Here is a 21,099-nt window from a genome sequence, read left to right on the forward strand (position 1 = left end):
ACACTGAGTAGCCAGCTACAGACAGGAAATTTCAAGTGCCCTTTCTATGAGACTGTGCAGCCATTTAACTGTTTTGTATTTTCCTACTATTCTACTTAACGAAAGTGCCAGTTTTATTGTATTTTTCAACAGAAGGACCACCACCACTTTTTACTATTTCCCCCAAAACAAGAAGTTATTTGGGGACCATAACTACATTTGGTATAGTAAATTATTTTGATACAACTACTAAGAAAAAGGAAAATAAAATTAAGCACCTACTACTTGCCAAACACTGTTTGCCTAGTACTAGTTATACCTGAAATGTTTAGCAAAAAGGCTGTCCTTTTTCATTTCAAAGATGCCTTTTTTTATAACTTACCATATAATAACGTCTCCCCTGAACCGTGAACTTCCTCAGAGAATTGCACCTTCATCAAACTTTGTGCTCTCCAGCCCTGGCACGTGAAATTTATGACGTATGTTGAAGAATATGAAAATATTTTCGTCTGTTTTGCTTTTATTACTAACTCAGCTCATGGTTTTGCCAGCATTACAGTTCACAATTAGAAATATTATAGGAAGTGAAGGGAAAAGCTGCTAGAACTTTTAATTTTCTCGTGTAAATAAATCAGTGATTGTCATCTGGAGGCATCTGATTCTAGAGATACTCTAGGTTGTCATTTTAGGAAAGTGCTGTTGGGTTTCTACAGTACACCAGAGAGCCCCACCACAATGGGATCTGCCTCAAAATGTCACTAGTGGGAAGCAAAGGAACTCTGTGTTAATCACATAGACGATCTGAATAACAAATTATCATCACCCTCTTCCATCTACCAGGTCACCTACTTTCCTTACTTCATATTTAATATATTTTAAGTATAGCAAACAGCTATATATTTATATATAGTAAGGCTTAACATTATGGAGAAAGGCTGTATCAGCAAAAAATAGTTCTGTCATTTAAAGTACATGGTTATTTAAGTACCTATAAAAGAATTCATTTATAATTGTTGCTATAAACAACATTTATCGTGCTCGCCCTCAGTCCCTGCCGGCGCCGCGGGGCATGAGCAGGGTGGTGCGGGGGCAGGTTTATGTCGCCCGCAGTGGGACGATGCGCAAGTACAAAGTGGTGGTGCTGGGCTCGGGCAGGGTGGCCAAATCCGCCCTGACCGTGCAGTTCGTGACTGGCACCTTCATCGAGAAATACGACCCCACCATCGAAGACTTCTACCGCAAGGAGATCGAGGTGGACTCGTCGCCGTCGGTGCTGGAGATCTTGGACACGGCGGGCACCGAGCAGTTCGCGTCCATGTGGGACCTGTACATCAAGAACGGCCAGGGCTTCATCCTCATCTACAGCCTGGTCAACCAGCAGAGCTTCCAGGACATCAAGCCCTTGCAGGATCAGATCATCCGCGTGAAGCGTTATGAGAGTGCCAGTCATCTTGGTTGGGAACAAAGTGGACCTGGAGAGTGAGAGAGAAGTATCCTCCAATGAAGGCCGAGCCCTTGCCGAAGAGTGGGGCTGTCCCTTTATGGAGACTTCTGCTAAGAGTAAAACAATGGTGGACGAACTCTTTGCAGAAATTGAGGCAGATGAACTATGCTGCTCAGCCTGACAAAGATGATCCATGCTGTTCTGCCTGTAACATACAATAGCATCCAAATATGGCCGTCCTGTACAGGACTTGCCCAGTACAGGACTTGCCCAGTATCAGAGGCGATAGACTTCGCCTACCACATTGCAGAGTTGGCAGGATGTGTATTGTGCAACTACAGTGCACTGCAGCCCTTATTCAGAAATGAGCAGTGATTGTCAGTTGATGTCTTTGAGTACATTTGGGTTCAGTAACTACAGTTTTCACCATTGTCCTCAGCCTCCTTTATGCATCTGCAACTTGAAGGCATAGCCCATCGATCTACAGGGTGATCTCATTTGAAAGCGATGATGGCATTGTCGCTGAGTTGACAGAAGCAACTATTGTATAAATTCAACTGAATCAGGGAGAAATCAGAATTCCTCTGACCACTCAGTTAAATATTTTGTCTTCTTTACAAAAAACATAACTAAAGGAGAATATTTTCCTACAAGAGTACTGAATTTCAGGAATTGGGAGAGAGCTCCTAACCAGTGTATTCCGGCAAGTAACATAACAGCTGGCCTGCCAACAGCATTGCAGGGAGAGTCTGCATAGCTGACACATGTCTGTTTTTCAAAATTGATGCTTAATTGTAGATGTTATCCTAATTTGTGACATAGTACTAACTCACACATCAATCCTGATAGAGCAAAAGTCAGAACAAAGTTGTGTGAAAATACAGTCTGGCTTTGGAATTTGTTAAGTCACCTGCTTTGCCACAGAAAATGGAGGCTCTCACAAGGGTTTGACCAGAATTAAAATCCCAAACCCACCCTCTGTTAACCAAGCAGGGATGGTCTTTATTTCCTGAGCAAGAAGGAAGCAACTGAGATGGAGAGATTGCCTAGCCTTACTAACAAGAAGCATTCTAGTAGCTTAACTAGTACCATCATGTAAGGAAAATGAAGCCGTGTTGCAGTTACATGTTCCCGTTTGCAGAAACCTCACAGGACAGTACAAATATCTGGCATTTTTATGTTCGTTAAAGCAGCAAATTCCTTCTCACCTTTAAGGGCTATGGTGTGATGTGACCCTTGGCTAACCTGCTTTGGAAATCCAGTTTGCTGTAGCAGAGCTTTACTGCAGGCATTTAAACAATTGAATAACCATGTGAAATAATTTGGGCTTAAAAGTAGAACATAAATTATAGTGTGGAAGGTGAGGGACAAAAAGCCTTTTATCTTTAATTTTCCTGGAGAATTATATAAAGGTTTTCTTATAACAATTCTGCCCTGATTACTGAAGTGGAAAATAAAGCTGGAGTGAATATTTTGTTTTGAAAAGGTGCTCAAGCTCTGACATTTTTGGTTTTGATAGCTGTGAAGTATTTATCATTTGCATGAGTAATGGCACAGGAAAAACCTATTCAAAAGTTTGACAATCAAATGTGGAAAGGTTTTCACCTCACTTCAGAGTTAGAAATGCTGAAGCGTTGATCTCGAGCCCACTCTCTGGAGAGAAATTTGGCCTTCAGAACTGCAATATCACTGAGCCTGTGATATACTTAGCGCCCAAATTTTCTTGGTTCCACGGTCTTGTGGAAGTAACCTCTGGTCTTACGTGTGTAACTGAGGGAAGAGTGTGTGTCTGTGTGTGCATGTGTGTTTATCGTTCCTAAGAATTTGGCACAAGTCAGATAATTGCCTATACTGAGACTCTGTACTGCAGAATATAGTGTATCAAAAACATTTTTTTCTTTGAAATTATTTAAGGATCTTTTCTACATCCTGGAAATCATCGGTAACCACCAAGTGTTTAGTAACTGGCATCAGGCTTTAAAGGTAGAAAAAGGGTTGATAGTATTTTTCATAGATGAGAAAACTGAAGCAAAAATTTGAATAAAGCTAAACAATGTTTGTTAGAGAATCTTTGAATTGTGAATATTTACATTCTTCAGTATAAATTTTTTTATAATCTTCGATTACAAAGCACCTTGTTTATAGGACAAAAAAGTTTTAACTGGTTTTCTTCAGGCAAATTTCACCGTGTAAAAGTTGATTTGACCCAAACAGAATAATCAAAGATTCAAGAAGTATGATTTATCTACTGAAATAGAAATATTTGTTAGTAAATTGGTTGTTTTGAAGCTTTTAACTTCTAATAATGATTCTGTGTTTTAGAATTCCATAATACCAATTTGTGACAACTAATGTTGTGTATTAGAAACAGCCCTACAGACTCCAGTTTTATATCATGGATTGCTATGCAGACACGAAAAATAGGTGAAATAATGTGAAAGGTCTGGCAAAATGAGGTGGAAGAGACGATCAAATTTGGAGTTTTGACTGGAAACGTTTGTCAGACAGTAAGGTGGGCTTTTACTGTGAAGATGTTGCTAAGAACTGATTGGCCGCCTGATGAGTGTTTGCACGCAGCCCTATGTGTGTAGTGACAAGACATGAAAACTTCCCAGAAACCTCTGCCGTCATCGGCATGAATCCAAATCGCCGAGAATCCAAATCGCTGAGAATGAATACCCTTGCCAAGATGGGAATAAAAAGCTCAAGAGCAGGACGATTACACTTGTTGGCACATGAAATCATAGTGGCTACAGAGGAAAATTGGTGACCTGGGTCACTGCTTACGTTATGCCCTGATCAGACTGGCATCTAGGTAAGTGAAAGTTTTTCTAACATGCCTTAAAAATATTATGGTTTGATCCAAAGACCTACTATTTCTTTAGCTGTTGTGGTCAGGTTTTTCTTTTCTTTGGTTTTTTACTTTTATATAAAGGCAGCATTTTTTCTTAAATTTTTTTTTTCTCTTACTGTTGCGACTTTTGGGTTCCTTTAAGCTGTGATAGTGATGGTAACTGATGCCTTTCATTTTATTCAACTTACACAAAACAAGCCAGCATCTGATCAGAAGTATTATATAAAATCTTTCCTTAAACTGTTGAAAGGTGCTTTGATGATTTTTGTCCTTTGGTTTGTAGAATTAGGACTGAACCTTTGACTCTCTGCTACAGTTGCCATCATTTTTCTGTGGTAAAACTACTGATACTTGCTTTGCTATATAAAGAAATGTTGCCTAAGGATGTCTGGTATTTGTTTTCAAGGGTGGATTTTCCCCTTATGAATGTTGTCAGTGTCTGTGTGAACTGAGCGTTTCTCTGTTGGGTTTTGTTTTTTAGTTTTTTGTTCCTGTCAGTAGTCCTATGTTAGCACTGGTTAAGCTTTAATTGTCTCTTTAGCCAATCAAATGTTAAAGACTATGGGGGTCTTTTTCTTTTTCTTCTTTTTTTTTAACTGTCATCGTGCATCTATTAAATCTCGATCAGGGTTTTAAGAATGACTGCAGTAGGTTTTGAAAACAGACTTATCACTAATGATTTGGGGTTTCCCAGAGATTATAGTTCAGTTAGTTGTTGAGCTCTAATACAACTAACCATTTAAAATTGAACAACCATTTACTGTTCTATAATAATGTCAGTTGTTAAACCTTGACATTTCAGTTAAAACATGAATTGTAGTTATAACTCAATGCAAATTCAACAGTTGTATTTCGAGTTATTTTAACAAATAAATTTATTTAATAAAAAAAACATTTATCAATGGCAGTAACTTTTATTTGTATGGAAAAGAATACAGTGGACCCTTGACTTATGAATTCAGTTTGTTTGGGAGGGGGACTATTTTTCCCATAAGAAATACTGGAAATACTCATGTGTTCCAAACCTCAACTAACCTTTTCATAATAAAAGTGTTGTACAATGTGCATAATTTACCAGAACCAATAATTTTCCTAATGTATTAATCAAAAAGTTATAAAATGTGCCTGTATTACCAGAAACAACAATTTTATACTGTACTCACCATTCAAGTTGACATCTTTGGCTTGCAGGGAGGGAGGATGAAATGGAAGGTGGTTATTATTTGGAAGGAGAGTCCCCTTCCATAAGAACATCAGAAATCTGGGCCAGGGATTTAGCTCAGTGGTTCTGCCACCCTACCCGCAAGCACAAGGACCCAAGTTCAATCCCCAGTACCAAAAAACCCAAAGAAATCTGGCTCGCTCATGTCTTTTTTACCTGGTTATGCCTCACTAGGTCTCAACCTTTTCAGAACTAAAAACTGGTCTGAGGTTGTCTGTTTCTGTCTTTTTTCTAACACTGTTCTGTGGTATGACATAACAGGGTCATTAAGCAAGTGAATGCGACTTTTTCTCTGGGTGGGTCTTCTCTACAAATGTTTGTAGCTCTGTCCATTTTTTCAGGATTTCATTTCAGAACTTTGCTGCACCAGTTGACACTCCCCCTTCCTCTTCAGAAAACACCTCTGCTGCCATTCTCTGTTGCTCAGCCAGAAGTTGCTGAAGTTCCTCTGTAGAAAATTCTTGTGTTCCTCCACCAGTTCCTCAACATCACCACTGTCTACCTGCCTATGGACTCTGCTGTAGTGACGTCAACAACCACAGGGTCAGTTGAAGGCTCAAGCTCTACTACACAGCCTTCAAAGTCTTTCTTGTATAATTTTAGGCCACACTTTTTCCAGGCAGATCTCAGTGTCCTTAGAGACATTAGCCTAGGATATCTCAACCCTACACAAGAAAGACCAGCATTTGGGTAGTAACTCAAGACTTTGATTATAAGTTAAAACTAAAATTCCAGTTGTAACTCAAGCTGTTCGTATGTCAGGCCAGGCATAATGGCACATGCCTGTAATCTCAGCACTTTGAGAGGCTCAGGCAGAAGGCAACTTAGCAAGGATTTGTCCTAAGACAAAAAAAGTACTTAGGAGACTCCTGAGTTCAATTCCCAGTACCACACATACACTTTACCAAAAAATGTCTTAGCAGTCATGTTGTGTCAAGTATAAAATGTAGGTCTAAAATGAAAAAAAAAAAAAAAATGGAGGTCTACTCAGTGAAGTTGGAGGACAGTGACTGACCCACTATGACACATCCAGATCAAGAGCAGTATACACCCCAGGCTCCTATGCACATCTGGCTCTGGCATCATTCTCAGCTCTCCCGAATGCAATATACAACAGTTGTGTTGTGGCCCTCACAATCAGGACACAAACAGAACCATACAGAGAGCAGTAGTTTACAGAGTTTGGCTTTATTTTGCAGTACAGAAATCATTTGGAGCCATTTTGAGACAGACATCATTAAAGTAGAGGCTCTGTCAAATCAATACTGCATTGCAGCTTGGTCCATTGAAGAAGCCACACCTGGGATACAAAAGATGCTTCTACATTTTACCTGCTTTATAGATAAGTTCCTTTCCCCTTCTCTCAGTTTTCCTAGGTTAAAACAATACATACTGGCTTTCTCCAAACACTCCCTTAGTATAGAGTTGGTTAGAAATACATGTCCACATGAACCAAACTTGTGGTTATACTATTTGGGCCCTGCCCATCATTATTTGATTATAACACAAAATACATATAGGGAAAACTTAAGGATGCTGTCCTAAAGTAAGGAATATTCAATTTAAAATCTCACTAATAATGTCAAGATGGCACACATTATATGGACCCAGCTCTTGAGCAGCAGAAACACAAAACTGCAAAGTCTACACTGATTTAAAAGATACAAATACTGTATCAAGTTCTCTGAATTGGTATCACAACCTTTTTAAAACTGTTCCTTCACTAGAAAAAAGCCAGCTTGGTTAAACTGCACCGGTAACCCGTCAATCTGAATAGCCAATCCATGAAAAGTTAATACATAAGATTAGAAAGATGAAGGGGAGTATTCACTGGTACAGCACTCTTCAATCTCCATTGTGATTACAAAAGCAGGCCTTACAATATTGATTTCATACAATATGTATTATTTGCCAAATTTTTAATTTGTCCCAATTAGATATTAACATGTACTGCTGTTAGTCTTCTCCATAGATGTCATTTTTCTTGCGCTTCATTTCCTCAAAGTCAAACTCAGATCCTGTCATCCTTTTATAGATGTCTTTAATGTCATCACAGGTTGTCTCAAAGTGAGTTGTAGCATCATATGCACGGGAAATAAAGATCTAGGAAGAAAGATTGCAAAGACTTAAGGCTATTTAGAGATGTTTCTCAATAAAGCTCAATAATGTTCTTTTCAGATTCACCACACTTACCTGGCTGTCTGTTCCCAAGTCCCTTGGTACGAGGAGGTCACTGATGCTAACAAATCTAGAGGGAGAAAAAGAATTAGATTGGCAAGTGAGCCCCACACTCAGTCACTGCTTTGCCTGAAGTTCTATGCTCCAAGGCTAAGACTAGTACCAGCAGTGTTATGGTTTAGATCAAGAATGACCCCAAAATCTCATGTGCTTACTCAGAGGTAGGGCTTTTGGAAGATGACTGGATCATGGAGGAGCTACAGCTGACTTGCTGCTAGGAGGTGACACCTAAGTAAGGTGGGTCACTACAGGTGTGACCTGAAAGGGTGTATCTCCTACTTTCTAAAAGGCCACTATGACATGAGCAGCTTTCCTCCACCCAGGCCCTTCCAGCATGTTATGCCTTGGAGCCAGCCTACTATGGATGGAAACCTCTAAAAACCATGAGCCCAAATAAACCTCTCCACCTTTAAGTTTCAGGTGTCAAGAATTGTGTCCCAGCGATGAGGAAAGTGACTAAAACAAGTAGAGATAAGACACTGTAAGGACATTCACACAGGAGCCAAAAAATACCTTCTTGGTCCTCATATGCACCCCATCACAGAGCCACAATCAAGACCTGAGTTTACATTTTAGTCAACATTATTAAATGAATACAACACTCACTTCTGTTCAATTGGTTCTAAGAGCTCCAAAGCTGGTCTGATTTCTTTCTCAGGTTCCTTGGTTTCCACAGTTGTACTAACAATAGCAATGTACTTCCCTTGTGCTGCCACATTGTGTGCAGAGGAGATCATGCAAACATAGATATCTAGAAGCAAGTAACAGTTCACAGCCTAGAGTTTATAAACAAGGGAAATAGGTGCACTCACATTTCACCATGTTTCATTGAGTTGTTAATGTTACCTGAAATAGGCAAGATCTTCTAAGCTAAAGTTCTATATGGAGGCAAGGGTCATGGAAATGTAAACATTTAATAACTGAAATTTCTTTTAACCTATTAGAGATTAAGGATTTATGTGGCTGTGAACTGAATGAAATCTCTTCCCAGCTGTGATAACTCACTGAAAAATCTAGCGAACCATATTAACATTTGGATTTTCTTCCACCGTGGACCTTGCATTTGGAAAAGTTTTAAACAGCAAAGATAAGGCTATATAAAAAGTTGATTTTCTCATTTATTAAAGCATCAGCAAAAACTTTTTGAATTATAATAAACTGATATAATTCCTGATATGGACTTGGTCTGTATACCACTAAGAAAGAACATAATTTCAAATACAAAAAAATAATTACTGGACCCTTTTTTTAGATTTTCATAGACGTGGGACCTGCTTGGGAACCAGTGAAAGATTAAGTCTGCATCTCTCTGTTCATTATCACTTCATTAAAAAAAAATTATGTAGATAGCTCTTAACTGTTTAAAAGCTGATAATCCCTTTTAAATTAAATTTTAGCTAAAGATGGGAACATAATGGTTGAAAACTAGTTAAAGCAAGCAAATTAGAGGAGTTGCAGTTTTAGGGCCAAGAACTGATCTAAATCATAGAAGTGAATATTGTTTTCTAGCACATTCCTAAAATCAAAGAATTAACTTCATAAGTAATGTTAATAGAAGCAGCTATATATGCTGTCAGCTCGAAAATAAAATGGAATTGGTTTATCTAATAAACATTAATCTCCACAGTTCACCTGCTATCACAGTATATTCACTATAATGAGGGGGAAACCGATGTTCAAAGTGATGGAAGCCAAGTCCAAAACAGGGTTCCCAGTCCATTTAAATACAATGCTGCAGGGTGCTTGCTTCTAGGTGCCAGAAGGACCCATATTTTGTTTCCCAAAAACTAAAGTCTTTTCACTATGAGACTGCATGTAAAGTTAGGAATTTGGGGTGGAATGAACCAATTTAACAAAATTACACTAACATGCTGCTCTTCAAAACTCACCTGATTTTCGATTGACTTGGTTCTGTGGAATAATTATCTGACAGGAATTGGCATCATTGGTATTCTTGATGGGGTGGCTGAGGATGCATATAACTCTAATTACCTGGCCCACTTTTTCTACCCGATCTTTTACATAACTTGGGTCACAGATGAGCTGCTTACAGCGAGCAATCTGTAATGAAACGTATAAAGACTTAAAGACACGCATATATGGAAATACATTCCATGGTCATGGATTAAAAGCCAACAGTGTTAAACTAAATGCACCCAAAAGTTTATATGGAATAATAAGGGACTGAATTAGGGAATAGCCAAAACAATCTTGAAAGAGCAGGAGGACTCATTAAGTAATCAACAGACAGGATACTAGCATAAAGACCACTAGAACAGAAAAGAAAATCCAAAGATAAACCCTCACATTTACAGTCAAATGATATCTGACAAAGATGCTAAGATCAATCTGGGAAAAGGACAATCTTTTCAACAAATAGTGCTGGGCAAATTGTTATTCACATGTAAAAGAATGAAGTCATACCTAACACCATATACAAAAAAATGTGAATGGGTCAAAAGAACTAAAACCCTCAGAAGAAAACGGGGGGCAAAAATTTCCTGTCACTGGATTTGTTCTGACTTCATACACATCAAAGCCACAGCCAACAAAAACAACTGACAAATTGAGCTCAAGAAACACTACCAAAAGTGTAAGAGTGCAGCACACAGAATGGGAGAAAATATCTGAAAATAATGTATCTCTATGGGATATTAATTCAGTGTATCAAGGACTAAACCTCAAAGAAAACTGACCAGATTCAAAGCTGAGCAAAGGATTTAAACAAACTTTTCTCCAAGAAGATATACAAATGGCCAACAGCACATAAAAATATGCTCAACATCACATCAGCAAAATGTAAATCAATGCACTACAATGAGATAACCCCTCATACCCTTTAGGATGCTTACTATAAACAAAACAAAATTAATGTTGGCAAGGACATAGAGAAACTGTGTACCACTGATGGGAATGAAAAACGGTATAGCCGCTGTCAAAAATGTTTCTCAAAAAATTAAAAACAGAATTATACTTCCAAGTATATAACCTAGAAACAAAGTAGAGTCTTAAAGGTTATTTATTCATGTACCAATCTTATAGCACAGCATTATTCTTAACAGCTAAAATGGAGAAACAGCCCAATTGTCCATTGATAGTATAAGTGGATATGCAAAATGTGGTTTATACTTACAGAGGAATATTTATTCAGCCTTAAAAAGGAAGGAAATTCTGACATGCTACTTACACAGATAAACCTTGAAGATGTGCTAAGTGAAATAACCTATTCACAAAAAGATAAATAAGATATAATTCTACTTACATCAAATACTTAAAAGCAGTCAAAATCATAGAGGCAGAAAATAGAATGATGGTGGCAGGGACTGGGAGGAAGACAATGGAGTTACTAAAAAGAGCTCAGTTTTATGAAAAAGTTCTAGAGATGTATGGTGGTGATAGCTGTGCATTAGGAATGTATTTAAAACCAATGAACATACAGTTAAAATGGTTAAGATGATAACCATTAATTAAGGGGGTAATGACAGTGTTTATATTGGGCTAGAGATATCTCTAAGTGATAGAACACTTGCCTAGCATCTGCAAGGCCCTAGGGTCAAACCCCAACGCTGAAAAGAAAAAAAAAAAGTAATGCAATTTTCCCTTCAATAGGATTTCAAAAAAGAGGGCTGGGGATATAGCTCAGTACCACATACACACAAAAACAATCCATATAGCCCAAAATAATTGTGCTGAAATCAAGGGTAATGATAAATCTACAACATTAATAAGGGTACAGATAGCCAACCAGTATCACTAGGAATAGGAAAATAATTTTTAAACTTAACTTTTTGAGTCTTTTTGGAGCAGTTCTATCTGTAAGCACTGGTATTTCATGACTTATTTTTTCTTAGTCTTCCAAGAAAAAAACAGTATTTTATGTGTCCACTGGGCTATTTATAAATCTAATATACACAGTGGAATCTTAATGATGACATTTGTCCTGTCTTAAACCATTTGGCCATTTCATCATCCTAGGAATTAAATAATAAAAGAATGAGGGAACCAACTAGAAGGACGAAGCACCAAATAAAATGTCATCCATTTTCTGATTGCATTGTAAAGCATTCCCTCTTCTTACACATATATAAAATCTGATCTCAAATCTTCATTTCTGATGCAAACTAACTAAAAATATATAACCTCCAGGAGGCTCCTATGCTCCCACTCAGCTCAAGCTTTTAACTTTTAGTATTTCAAGCATAAATACCTACAGAACTGTTAAGGACAGTAATTGAAATGACAGAAAAATTCAGTTGTATAGTGATAAAGGGAAAGAACAAGGAATGTTTTTTAATAACAGACATCATTGGTATCATCACGTAAGGACAAAGCTTGGAATCAGAACTGCACTGTATATGATTCAAATCTGAGAAACACAGCTCAGAACTCCAACCTATGAGTCACCCAAGAAATTGTAAGTTATACAACTAAAGCTAAATTTAAATAAAAATTTGAGGACAGGCACCAACCCACACTATTTAAATTATGGAATACGTATCATTTAAAAGACATCAGTAATGTATATTTTAGACCTAAGAGAAGTAATAACTGACATAAAAGAAAATTAAGATCTTTGGTTTTTTAAAAAATAAAGCACAGCAACCATACCATACCTTTGTTATGATGAACGCAAACTTACCATAAGGAAATCACAGTCTAAAATATATCACCAATGTCCACACCATAAAAGTACTTTCTTCACAAGAATATAATATTTTTAAACTGTAAAAGTTACTTACCTCTCCTTCAGATTTTACACCAACCACTTTTCCATTCTGCACAATTATTTCTTCAATTGGTTTATTCAGCATGTAGGTACCACCATAAATAGCACTTAGCCTAGAAAATTTTTAAAATTTCAATCATAATATATTAACTTTCAATTGTTAGTCTCCCTCCTTAGAGTTAAATTAATTATATGCTTGCTCGCTCGCTCGCTCTCTATATATAATTACACAGCTTCCTTGTAAAGGATGTTAGCTTATGTGATTATAAAGTACTAAATGGAAGAGTAAAAAACATGACTTGACATCCCATACTCACAGTTAAGAATACAAAGTTAAAAACAGCACTGACCAGTAATGGAGAAATTACTTATATCAACTGGCCTAATCCTCTTTATATAAATAAAACTTTGGACATAAAAGCAATCTCCTAACTGGATGTGGTGACACATTCCTATGATCCCAGCTACTCAGGAGACTGAGGTAGGAGGATGACAAGTTCAAGGCCAGCCTGGGCAATTTAGGGAGACCCTGTCTTAAAAGGGGATAGGGATGCAGCTCAATGGTAGAGCACTTGCCTAGCATGTGCAAAGCCCTAGGTTCAATCCTCACTACTAGGGAAGGGGGAAGTATTATCAGGAGGCACTGGTGAATACCTAAAGCAGGCAGAAAAAGAAGACATGGCTCAAAGGGAAGCAACTGGTTGAGATCTTTACATGATATAAATGGTTTTTCCCAGGGGAACTACTTAGTCTTTGTAACTTGGGAGAGCTAGAAGAGAAGCAGAAAATGTATGATCTTACAGATTTGAGGAACTGTAAGAATTTGGGGCTGCCAAAAGATAAAAATTGTAGAAGAAAACAGTACAAAAGGAAGAGTCGCAAAAGAAAGGTTCTGACAAATCTGTGATAAAATATCAAATCTTAACTATCTCAAAAAATGCTTGTACATGAGCTAAAATCCAAGGAATCTAGCAAACTCAACAGTTTTAAAGGGTAGAAGCGGGAAGCCGAAAATTATTACTGCTGGCCTCAGGAAAAACAAGTTTGAAGTTTAAAATCATCATGTTGGAGACTGGTGATCCCAGAGAGACCACAGCTTAGTACTTAACTACTCAACCAAACTAAAAAAGATCCTCTCTAACAACGTATAAAATCAAGCTTCCACAAGTTCAAGGTTAACACCCAATAATTTAACTACCGGCTTGAGCAAAAAAAAAAATCAACTTTTCAGAGGAAGAATTCAACATCTCTACCAATCCATATGCCCTGTATATGTATTCAATCCAAAATTACTAGACATGTGAAAAAACAGGCGTGTGATACAGAATAAACATAAAAATCAATCAATAAATGCCCAGGTTACCTAGATGTTTAAATATACGAGAGCTAAAAGGCAGCTATTTTACATATATTCAATGGTATGTTTAATGACAGATATTCTTTTTTTCCCCCAGTACTGGGGATCGAACTCAGGACCTTGTGCTTGCGAGGCAGGCGTGGTGCCACTGAACTAAATCCCCAGCCCTCAGATATTCTTATTATAAATACACTTAAGAGTGTCAAATTGAGTTTAACAGAATTGTATAAAAGTAAAAACTATAAAAAACTGGAAATTCTAGATCTAAAATATAAGAAAGTCATTGGATGATGTTAACAGCCTATAGAAAATAGCAGAAAAAGACAATGAACTTGAAGACAAATGAACAGGCATTATTCAATATGAAGCAATGAGAGAAAAAGACAAAAGAAAAAAATATAAACAGAACCTCAGTAACTTAAAGAATAACATCAACATAGAAGTGACTAGTGTTCTAGGAAGACTGGGGAAAGAGAACCAAATAAATGAAGAAATGACTTTTAAATTCTCCATTTAACATAAAAAGTGTCAGAAGTAACTTCAATCTACAATCAGGTCAGTAACCATTCCCCCCAAAAGAACACCAGGCAAATCCTAGTGAAAATACCATACCAAAGAATATCATGAAAGCCTAGACACAGCCAGGAGAAAAACACACTATACATATAGAAATTATTGATACAAATGACAGCTAACTTACTCTGAAAACTCAAAGGAGGCACAAGTGAAAGGAAAAGCAGCTTCAAAGTATTAAAAGAAAACAATTTCCAGCCACCAAAAGTTCTTCAAAAGTGAAAGTGAAACATTTTCAGATAAACGCAAGCTGAGAGAAATCATTACCACCAGACCTATATTGTAGAACACAGAAGAGAAGCTGAAGAAAAATGACACAAGATGTAAATAAGAACTTACAAGGAGAAACACAGAGCAACAAAAATGGTACATATGTGAATAAATATTAACAGCTGCTTTTCTTTTCTTTTCTTTTTATTAGTTCTGAGAATTGAAACCCAGTCTCCTGCATGCTAGGCAAGTACTCTACCACTGAACTACTTTACTCCCCCGGGCCTCCTTCTGTTCATTTCTTTAAACTGTTTAATGTAAAAAAAAAAATAATAATAATAATAATTATAAGACTAATGGTATTAACAGTTTTGATATGGAATTGTGGGACTTTATAAAATATGGAAATGTAAAATGTACACAATAGCACAAAGGAAAATGGCAAATAGAGTAAGTATTGCAAAATTCTTATACAGTATTTTATGTAAAATAGTACAATATTAACTCTAAATTAAACTGATGAAAAATACTCTAGGATAAGTGCTAAAAGATTTTAAAGAACAAAAATGTGTAAAAAGCCATTACAGGAATTAAGATGGAATATCAGAAGATAATCCAAAAAGAGAAAGAGCAGTGAGCGTAGAGGAGGAATAGCAAAAATAACAGATTAATCTCAACCATATGGTAACTGTGATAAATAAACTGTTATCAAATATTCCAAAAAGCCAACATTTGTCACAGTGGGTGAAAAAGCAAGATTCAATTATATGCTGTCTTCAAGAGACTTATTTTAAAGGTGAGGCACAATGGAACATTCATGTAATCCCAGCACTCAGGATGCTGAGGCAGGATTGCCATGAGTTCAAGGTCAGCCTGGGCTAGAAAGTGAGTTCAAGGCTAGAGTGGACCATGTAGTAAGGCACTGTCTCAAAATAAATAAATACACTGAAAATCTCACAGGGCATGGTGGCACACACCTATAGTCCCATCACTTGGAAGGCTGAGGCAGATGGATTGCTGTGAGTTCGAGGCCAGCCTGGACTACATAGTAAGTTCAAGGCCAACCTGAACTACACAGGAAGACCCTGTCTCATGAGAAGAGAAGAGAATCTCATCTCTATCACCTACCTTTATAGACTACTCCACCCAACATACACAGAATACACATTCAGTTCAAGGGCATGCATATTCACTAAGATCATATATTAAGCCAAAAATTATATGACTTAATTCTAATGATTGTAAGATTGCCCCTTGATCATAATGGAATTAAGATACTAGTAACAATACAATATTTAGAAAAATCCCCAAATGTTTAGAAATTAATATCCTTCCAAATAATCCAAGGATCAAAGAAAAAAATCACAAAAAAGGTACTAACCATAATGGACAGCACAAATTTACAGGGAAACTAAACCTTTACATAATTATATTACATAAGTACAAAATCAACTGCATTTCAACCTTAAAAAGCCTTAAAAAAAGGCAATTTAAACTGAAATAGAAATTAAGGAAAAACAGAATGAAAGGTAGAAAGAAAAGCAGTCAAGCTAAAATATTGGTACTTTGAAAAGATAAATGAAATTAATTGGATCCTAGCAAGAGAACACAGAAAATACAAATTACCAATCTCAAGAATGGGAATATCATATCTGATCTTAACCTCATCAAAAGTGTAATAGAAATATTGAGTATAATTTTATATCAATAAATTCAAGAACTTATTTGAAATTAAATTCTATGAAAACTGCCACAAGAAATAGTATGTGTGAAGAATCTTGTTTCTGTTTAAAAAAAATTAACTTGCTGCAAAGAAAGTCTAGGCCCAATGGATTCAGTAATATACTTTATGAAACATTTAAGAAAAATGAACAAAAATCTCTACAAACTTCCAAAAAACAAAAGAGATACTTCCAATTCATTTTATAAGATTACCAAGGCTTAATACAAAAAGACACTACGGGAATTATTAAACCAATGTCCATCATAAATGGAGACACAAAAATCCATCTATACACATAAAAAATACAAACTAAATCTGACAATAAGAAAATACATCATGAATGAGGTGCTTATTCTGGCAATATAAGGATATTTTAATGTTAAAAAGTCAACTATGTAATTCACTACATTAACAAGAGACAAGAAAATTTGCATGATTAACTTACTGTCCCAATAAAAAATCTCTCAGCACACTGAATAGAACTGAATGAATTTAATGTAACAAAACTACCAGAAAACTATGAAAAACGTATTTAATAGTTAAAAACTTAATACTTTCTCCCTAAGGCTGGGAACAAAGTAAGAATGCCCATCCTTACCACTTCAACATTCTTTTGGAAATCCTAGGCAGTTCAATAAACACCTAAAGATTATAAGGGAAGATTCCAATCTTGCCATTCACACATTACATGACTATGCACATGAAAAATTCTAAGAATAAGAGAACTAGTAGAATAAGCACAATGTCACAAGATACAAGGTTAACATACATAAATCAATTGTATTTTTTTTAATATATTGTTATATGTTTGTGATACACAGTAATAACATTCATCTTGAGGAACTGGCACATATACAAACCAAGTATCACATCTTAATCTTTTTTACTTCCCTTTCCTCTCCTTATCTTCCCCTCTCCCTCCAAATTCTATTTCTATTACTTATTACAGTAAAAGATGCATTGCCAAGAATGATTGGAAAAGTACATTTGAAGCGAGGGGTAGTATTTTGAGAATTAAGGACAATGCCTTATTACAATAAATGTGTTAAACATTCATCATATTTTTGATCATCTCTCACACATAAAGAGCACAGCACATTCATGGATCAGAACACTATTATTATAATGGAAATTTCCCCAAAACTGATTGAAAAATTTAACTCAATCCCAATCAAAATTACAGCAACCATTTTTCTAGAAATTGACAACCTGATTCTAAATATATATGGAAATGTAAAGGACTTACAACAGTCAAATTTGAAAGAGAACCTAACTGAGAACCTAAGGAGAAGTTGTATCACCTAATTCCAAGACCTACAACAAAACTATTAATAATCTAGCATAGGAAATATAAACAAATCATTGGAATGAAAGTGGGTTCCAGAGAAGATAATGTCTACCTTATTTCCCCACAAGACTTATCTAGAAAAGAATGTATTTTCTACTAATGCTGCTAGAACAACTAAATACTAGAATGGTAGACAATGGAGAGAATCTCAAGCCCTACATACACCAACATTAGTTCAGAATGAATCATATATTTAAATACAAAGGTACAACTCTAAAGCTTCTAGAAAAAGACAAGAGAGTATCTTTGTACCTTTAAGGTAAGCAAATATTTCTTAGATAAGATCCCAAAGCATTAAGCATAAAAATATAATTTTGATATATTGAACTTTATCAAAATGTATTAACTTCTTATGTAAAGATAAGCCACAGACTGGGAAAAAAATATTTGTAATTCATATATCTGACAAATGACTTGACACCATAATACATCAAATTCTTCCACAAACCAAACACAAAAAGACAACCCAAATCTTTAGCAATGTGAAAAAAGACAGTCACAGCACAAAACTGTACAAATGGGCAACAAGCTCATGCAAAGTGGACAATATTAATCCTCAAGAAATGCAAATTAAAACCATAGTAATATGACATTTCACAACCATGTGGGTAGCTAAAACTGAAACTGCTTCTTATTGAAGATCTTTGTTGTACTGTACATAAATTTTAATAAAATTAATGGCATCTTATCACTCACAGGCATATCTCATCTCAGTCAAACCACAGCTTATGTGCCTTTGTTGAAGATGAAGCTCAGGATCAGTAAAGTTTCAGCTAACAGATTAAATGTATGCTCTTACCTTGCAAATCCTTGTGGCAGTTCTCCAAGGCCATAAAGTGGATAAAGGTATGGGCTTTTGCCATATCTTGCCAAAGACTCACTGTAAAGTTTAATTCTATCAATGGTCTCACAACATGGCTGATCTAAGTAGCTGGAAAAAAGGAAATGCATGTTTTTAAAAGGGTGTTAGTTTTCTTTCTTGTTCAATCAAAAATCATTTTCTGTAGTGATTTCAGTCTACTACCTTCTTATTCACTTAAAAGACTCTAACATTAATTTGAAACTAGAACCTCATTTTTCATGGTACAACATGGCTATATTATTTATTCTGTCAGAATTTCCACTTTGGAAAACTGGGAAACTCAGAGTTCCAAGAAAAATACAAATCTAAAAATATAAAAAACTTACTCATCAGTTCGGTATAATGCAAGAGAATGACCAGTAAAATCTATAACATCTTGGCCCAGGTCAAATTTCTTATATAGATCTCGCATTGTGGTCTTCTTAGGATCAGCGCCCTCAAAAGTTCTAGGATCTTTTTCATCAAAGTTGGCAACATACACTAGGAACTTTCTGAAGCGACGTTTTTCAAACAGTCCCATTAAGCCTACAGAAGAATTTTTCAAAAAGCACACATTTACAATAAGTCAACAAGGAAAAATGTATGGGAAGAAAGTTTATGCATGTCATCAAACTAGGCTCCTCTGATGAAAGTGTAAGATGTGGAAACTGACAGTGCAGCTTCCAGTTTTATAAGACTAAAATAAACCCACACAATTAAAACAGGTCAGTTATAAGATCTTCGATTTTACCTTACAATTACAAGTAGTTATAACCAGTACTTACTTAAATATAAGTTGAATTAGTCTCTTATTGGATACAAAGTAAACATGACTGAGAAAAATTATCTATGAAAACATTAATCTCAAAATTCCTCCTTTGACAACTCTGATCTACACTCAGCCAAATGCCTAAAATTCTGAATATTCTTCTTTTCCTCTTCTGAATACACTAAGATATACTGTGGCATATAATGAGAAAAGAAGCTGAAGATATCAAGAACAAATTAACCACAACAAAACTTGAATGTTGACTGTGCTGTTGATCACTTACTTGAATGAAGTCTTAGATAGCCAGTTCAATGCTTTTTACACTAAATACAGATGAACAGACTACTGTAAACTTCCACCTAAAATGCCCACCTCTTCCTATTTAATCAACAGTCCTACTAGTAGGTTATAGCTGGTAGAAAGATAATGAAAAGGAAAATTTTCTGATTTTATCTCCCTTCTCCTCCTCTCCTAAACTGTGCATAACATTAAAATTCACTGATAAATCCCCAACTGCCTAGAAAAGTGTCTGGCACATAAGACACTCAATAAATATTAGTTGACCAGATAGATAGATTTCTGAGATTCCTTTCTGCTATAAAATCTGTTATTCTGAAAAAAATAAAATTACTTACTAGATGCCAGGGCTTCTGCTTCAGTAGAAGGAACTTTGTAGATTTTTCCTCCCTTATAGACAAAACTCCCTTCGATCACTTTGAAATCCATGTATCGAGTAACTTCTGTATACAGCAGCATCTTAACCAGCTGACCTAGAAAAGTCACATAATTCAAACCATAACTTAAATCTTACTGCCACTGGCTGGCCATGGTAGCACAAACGAGTGCTGTAATTCCAACACTCAGGAAGCTGAGGCAGTATTGCTGCGAGTTCGAGGCCAGCCTGGGCTACACAGTGAGTTCAAGGCCAGCCTAAATTACAAAGTGAAACCCTCTCTTCAAAAAAAGAATCTTAGAAACATTAAAAACATTGCAAAACTAAGGCCAGGCATGGCAGCACATGCTGTAATCCTAGGAGGTTGAGTTGGGAGGATTGCAAATTTGAGGTCAGCCCGACCAATTTAGTGAGACTCTGTCTCAAAATTAAAAAAAGAAAAAATTAGAACAGCTGAGGATACAGCTTAACAGTCCTTGAATTCAATCCCCAGTACCACAAAAATAAATGTGCATTTACTGCCACTAATGGCTACCCAATTCTTCAACATGGTCCAACAATTACAAAAAAACACTCTCTAAAAGCTTTTTAAAAATGTACAAACAGAATGGATACTTACTGTATATTCAGAAGTATTTTTAATGTTACAACTTCAAGATTAATAATTCTTAACTTGCTTTGCAGAAGCTGTGAAACACTTATTAGAAGCTCATTAGAGGTTGAGAATTATAGTAGTATTGCTAATGGATTTAGGCTGCTTTATGGTTGCTATTGTATTTCAAAGAGAGCCAACTCAAAAATATGTTTCCAAGTCAATTTATATTTACCAAAGTGAACGCCAACATCAGATAAAGAGCTAGGCTTGCAATTAGAACTATTATCTACATATAAGCCCAAGAATTCTCATACCCCAAAAGTAGCAAACTCTTGTGAAATGAAAATTAGCTTAAAGCTGATTGGAAAGGATACACAGGACAAGGTAGTTAAACATTTAAGAATTCTTTTGACAACAAGGAATACAGCAATGAGGAGAGATTTATATAGTTAGATGTTAATGCACTTGTATATTACCTAGTTAAATGAATTAGTTCCCAAATTAGAGGAAAACAATATACTCATGTACAAAAATTTAATTTATAAAA

General features: G+C 36.0%; 2 protein-coding genes and 1 pseudogene across 6 annotated transcripts in view; 2 read left to right on the forward strand and 1 right to left on the reverse strand.

Annotated features, from left to right (window-relative positions):
- Tasor2 (transcription activation suppressor family member 2) overlaps positions 1 to 21,099 on the forward strand; it is a 101,469-nt gene that overhangs the window by 65,797 nt on the left and 14,573 nt on the right. Inside the window, exons 21-22 of one of the 4 annotated variants that reach the window (XR_015439134.1) lie at positions 3,746 to 4,238; positions 5,841 to 21,099. The exon at positions 5,841 to 21,099 is cut by the window's right edge and continues 14,573 nt beyond it. Coding sequence is in view for 2 of the 4 variants with exons in the window: in XM_013075801.3 (XP_012931255.2) it covers position 3,746 (1 nt within the window). In the remaining 2 variants the exon portion in view is untranslated. Of the gene's footprint in view, positions 1 to 3,745 lie in introns of all 4 variants that reach the window. The other 3 variants (XR_002398223.2, XM_013075801.3, XM_021266313.2) reach the window with 3 other exon arrangements.
- The window catches only part of LOC147826341 (ras-related protein Rap-2a pseudogene), a 35,672-nt pseudogene continuing 14,573 nt past the window's right edge, over positions 1 to 21,099 (forward strand). The window contains exon 1 of the transcript XR_015439135.1: positions 1 to 21,099. This exon is cut by the window's right edge and continues 14,573 nt beyond it. The product of XR_015439135.1 is annotated as a ras-related protein Rap-2a pseudogene (transcript).
- Positions 6,669 to 21,099, reverse strand: part of Gdi2 (GDP dissociation inhibitor 2) — a 28,000-nt gene continuing 13,569 nt past the window's right edge. The window contains exons 4-11 of the mRNA XM_004854517.4: positions 19,920 to 20,054; positions 18,863 to 19,061; positions 18,474 to 18,605; positions 12,477 to 12,576; positions 9,627 to 9,798; positions 8,344 to 8,488; positions 7,693 to 7,747; positions 6,669 to 7,602 (exon numbers count right to left, since the gene is read on the reverse strand). Of these exons, the coding sequence (XP_004854574.1) occupies positions 7,456 to 7,602; positions 7,693 to 7,747; positions 8,344 to 8,488; positions 9,627 to 9,798; positions 12,477 to 12,576; positions 18,474 to 18,605; positions 18,863 to 19,061; positions 19,920 to 20,054 (1,085 nt within the window). The 3' untranslated portion in view covers positions 6,669 to 7,455. The remainder of the gene's footprint in view (positions 7,603 to 7,692; positions 7,748 to 8,343; positions 8,489 to 9,626; positions 9,799 to 12,476; positions 12,577 to 18,473; positions 18,606 to 18,862; positions 19,062 to 19,919; positions 20,055 to 21,099) is intronic.

Source organism: Heterocephalus glaber, unplaced genomic scaffold (genome assembly GCF_053883595.1).
Source record: "Heterocephalus glaber isolate CG9 unplaced genomic scaffold, H.glaber_assembly_v1.0 deba00001472, whole genome shotgun sequence".
Classification (NCBI taxonomy): domain Eukaryota; kingdom Metazoa; phylum Chordata; class Mammalia; order Rodentia; family Bathyergidae; genus Heterocephalus; species Heterocephalus glaber.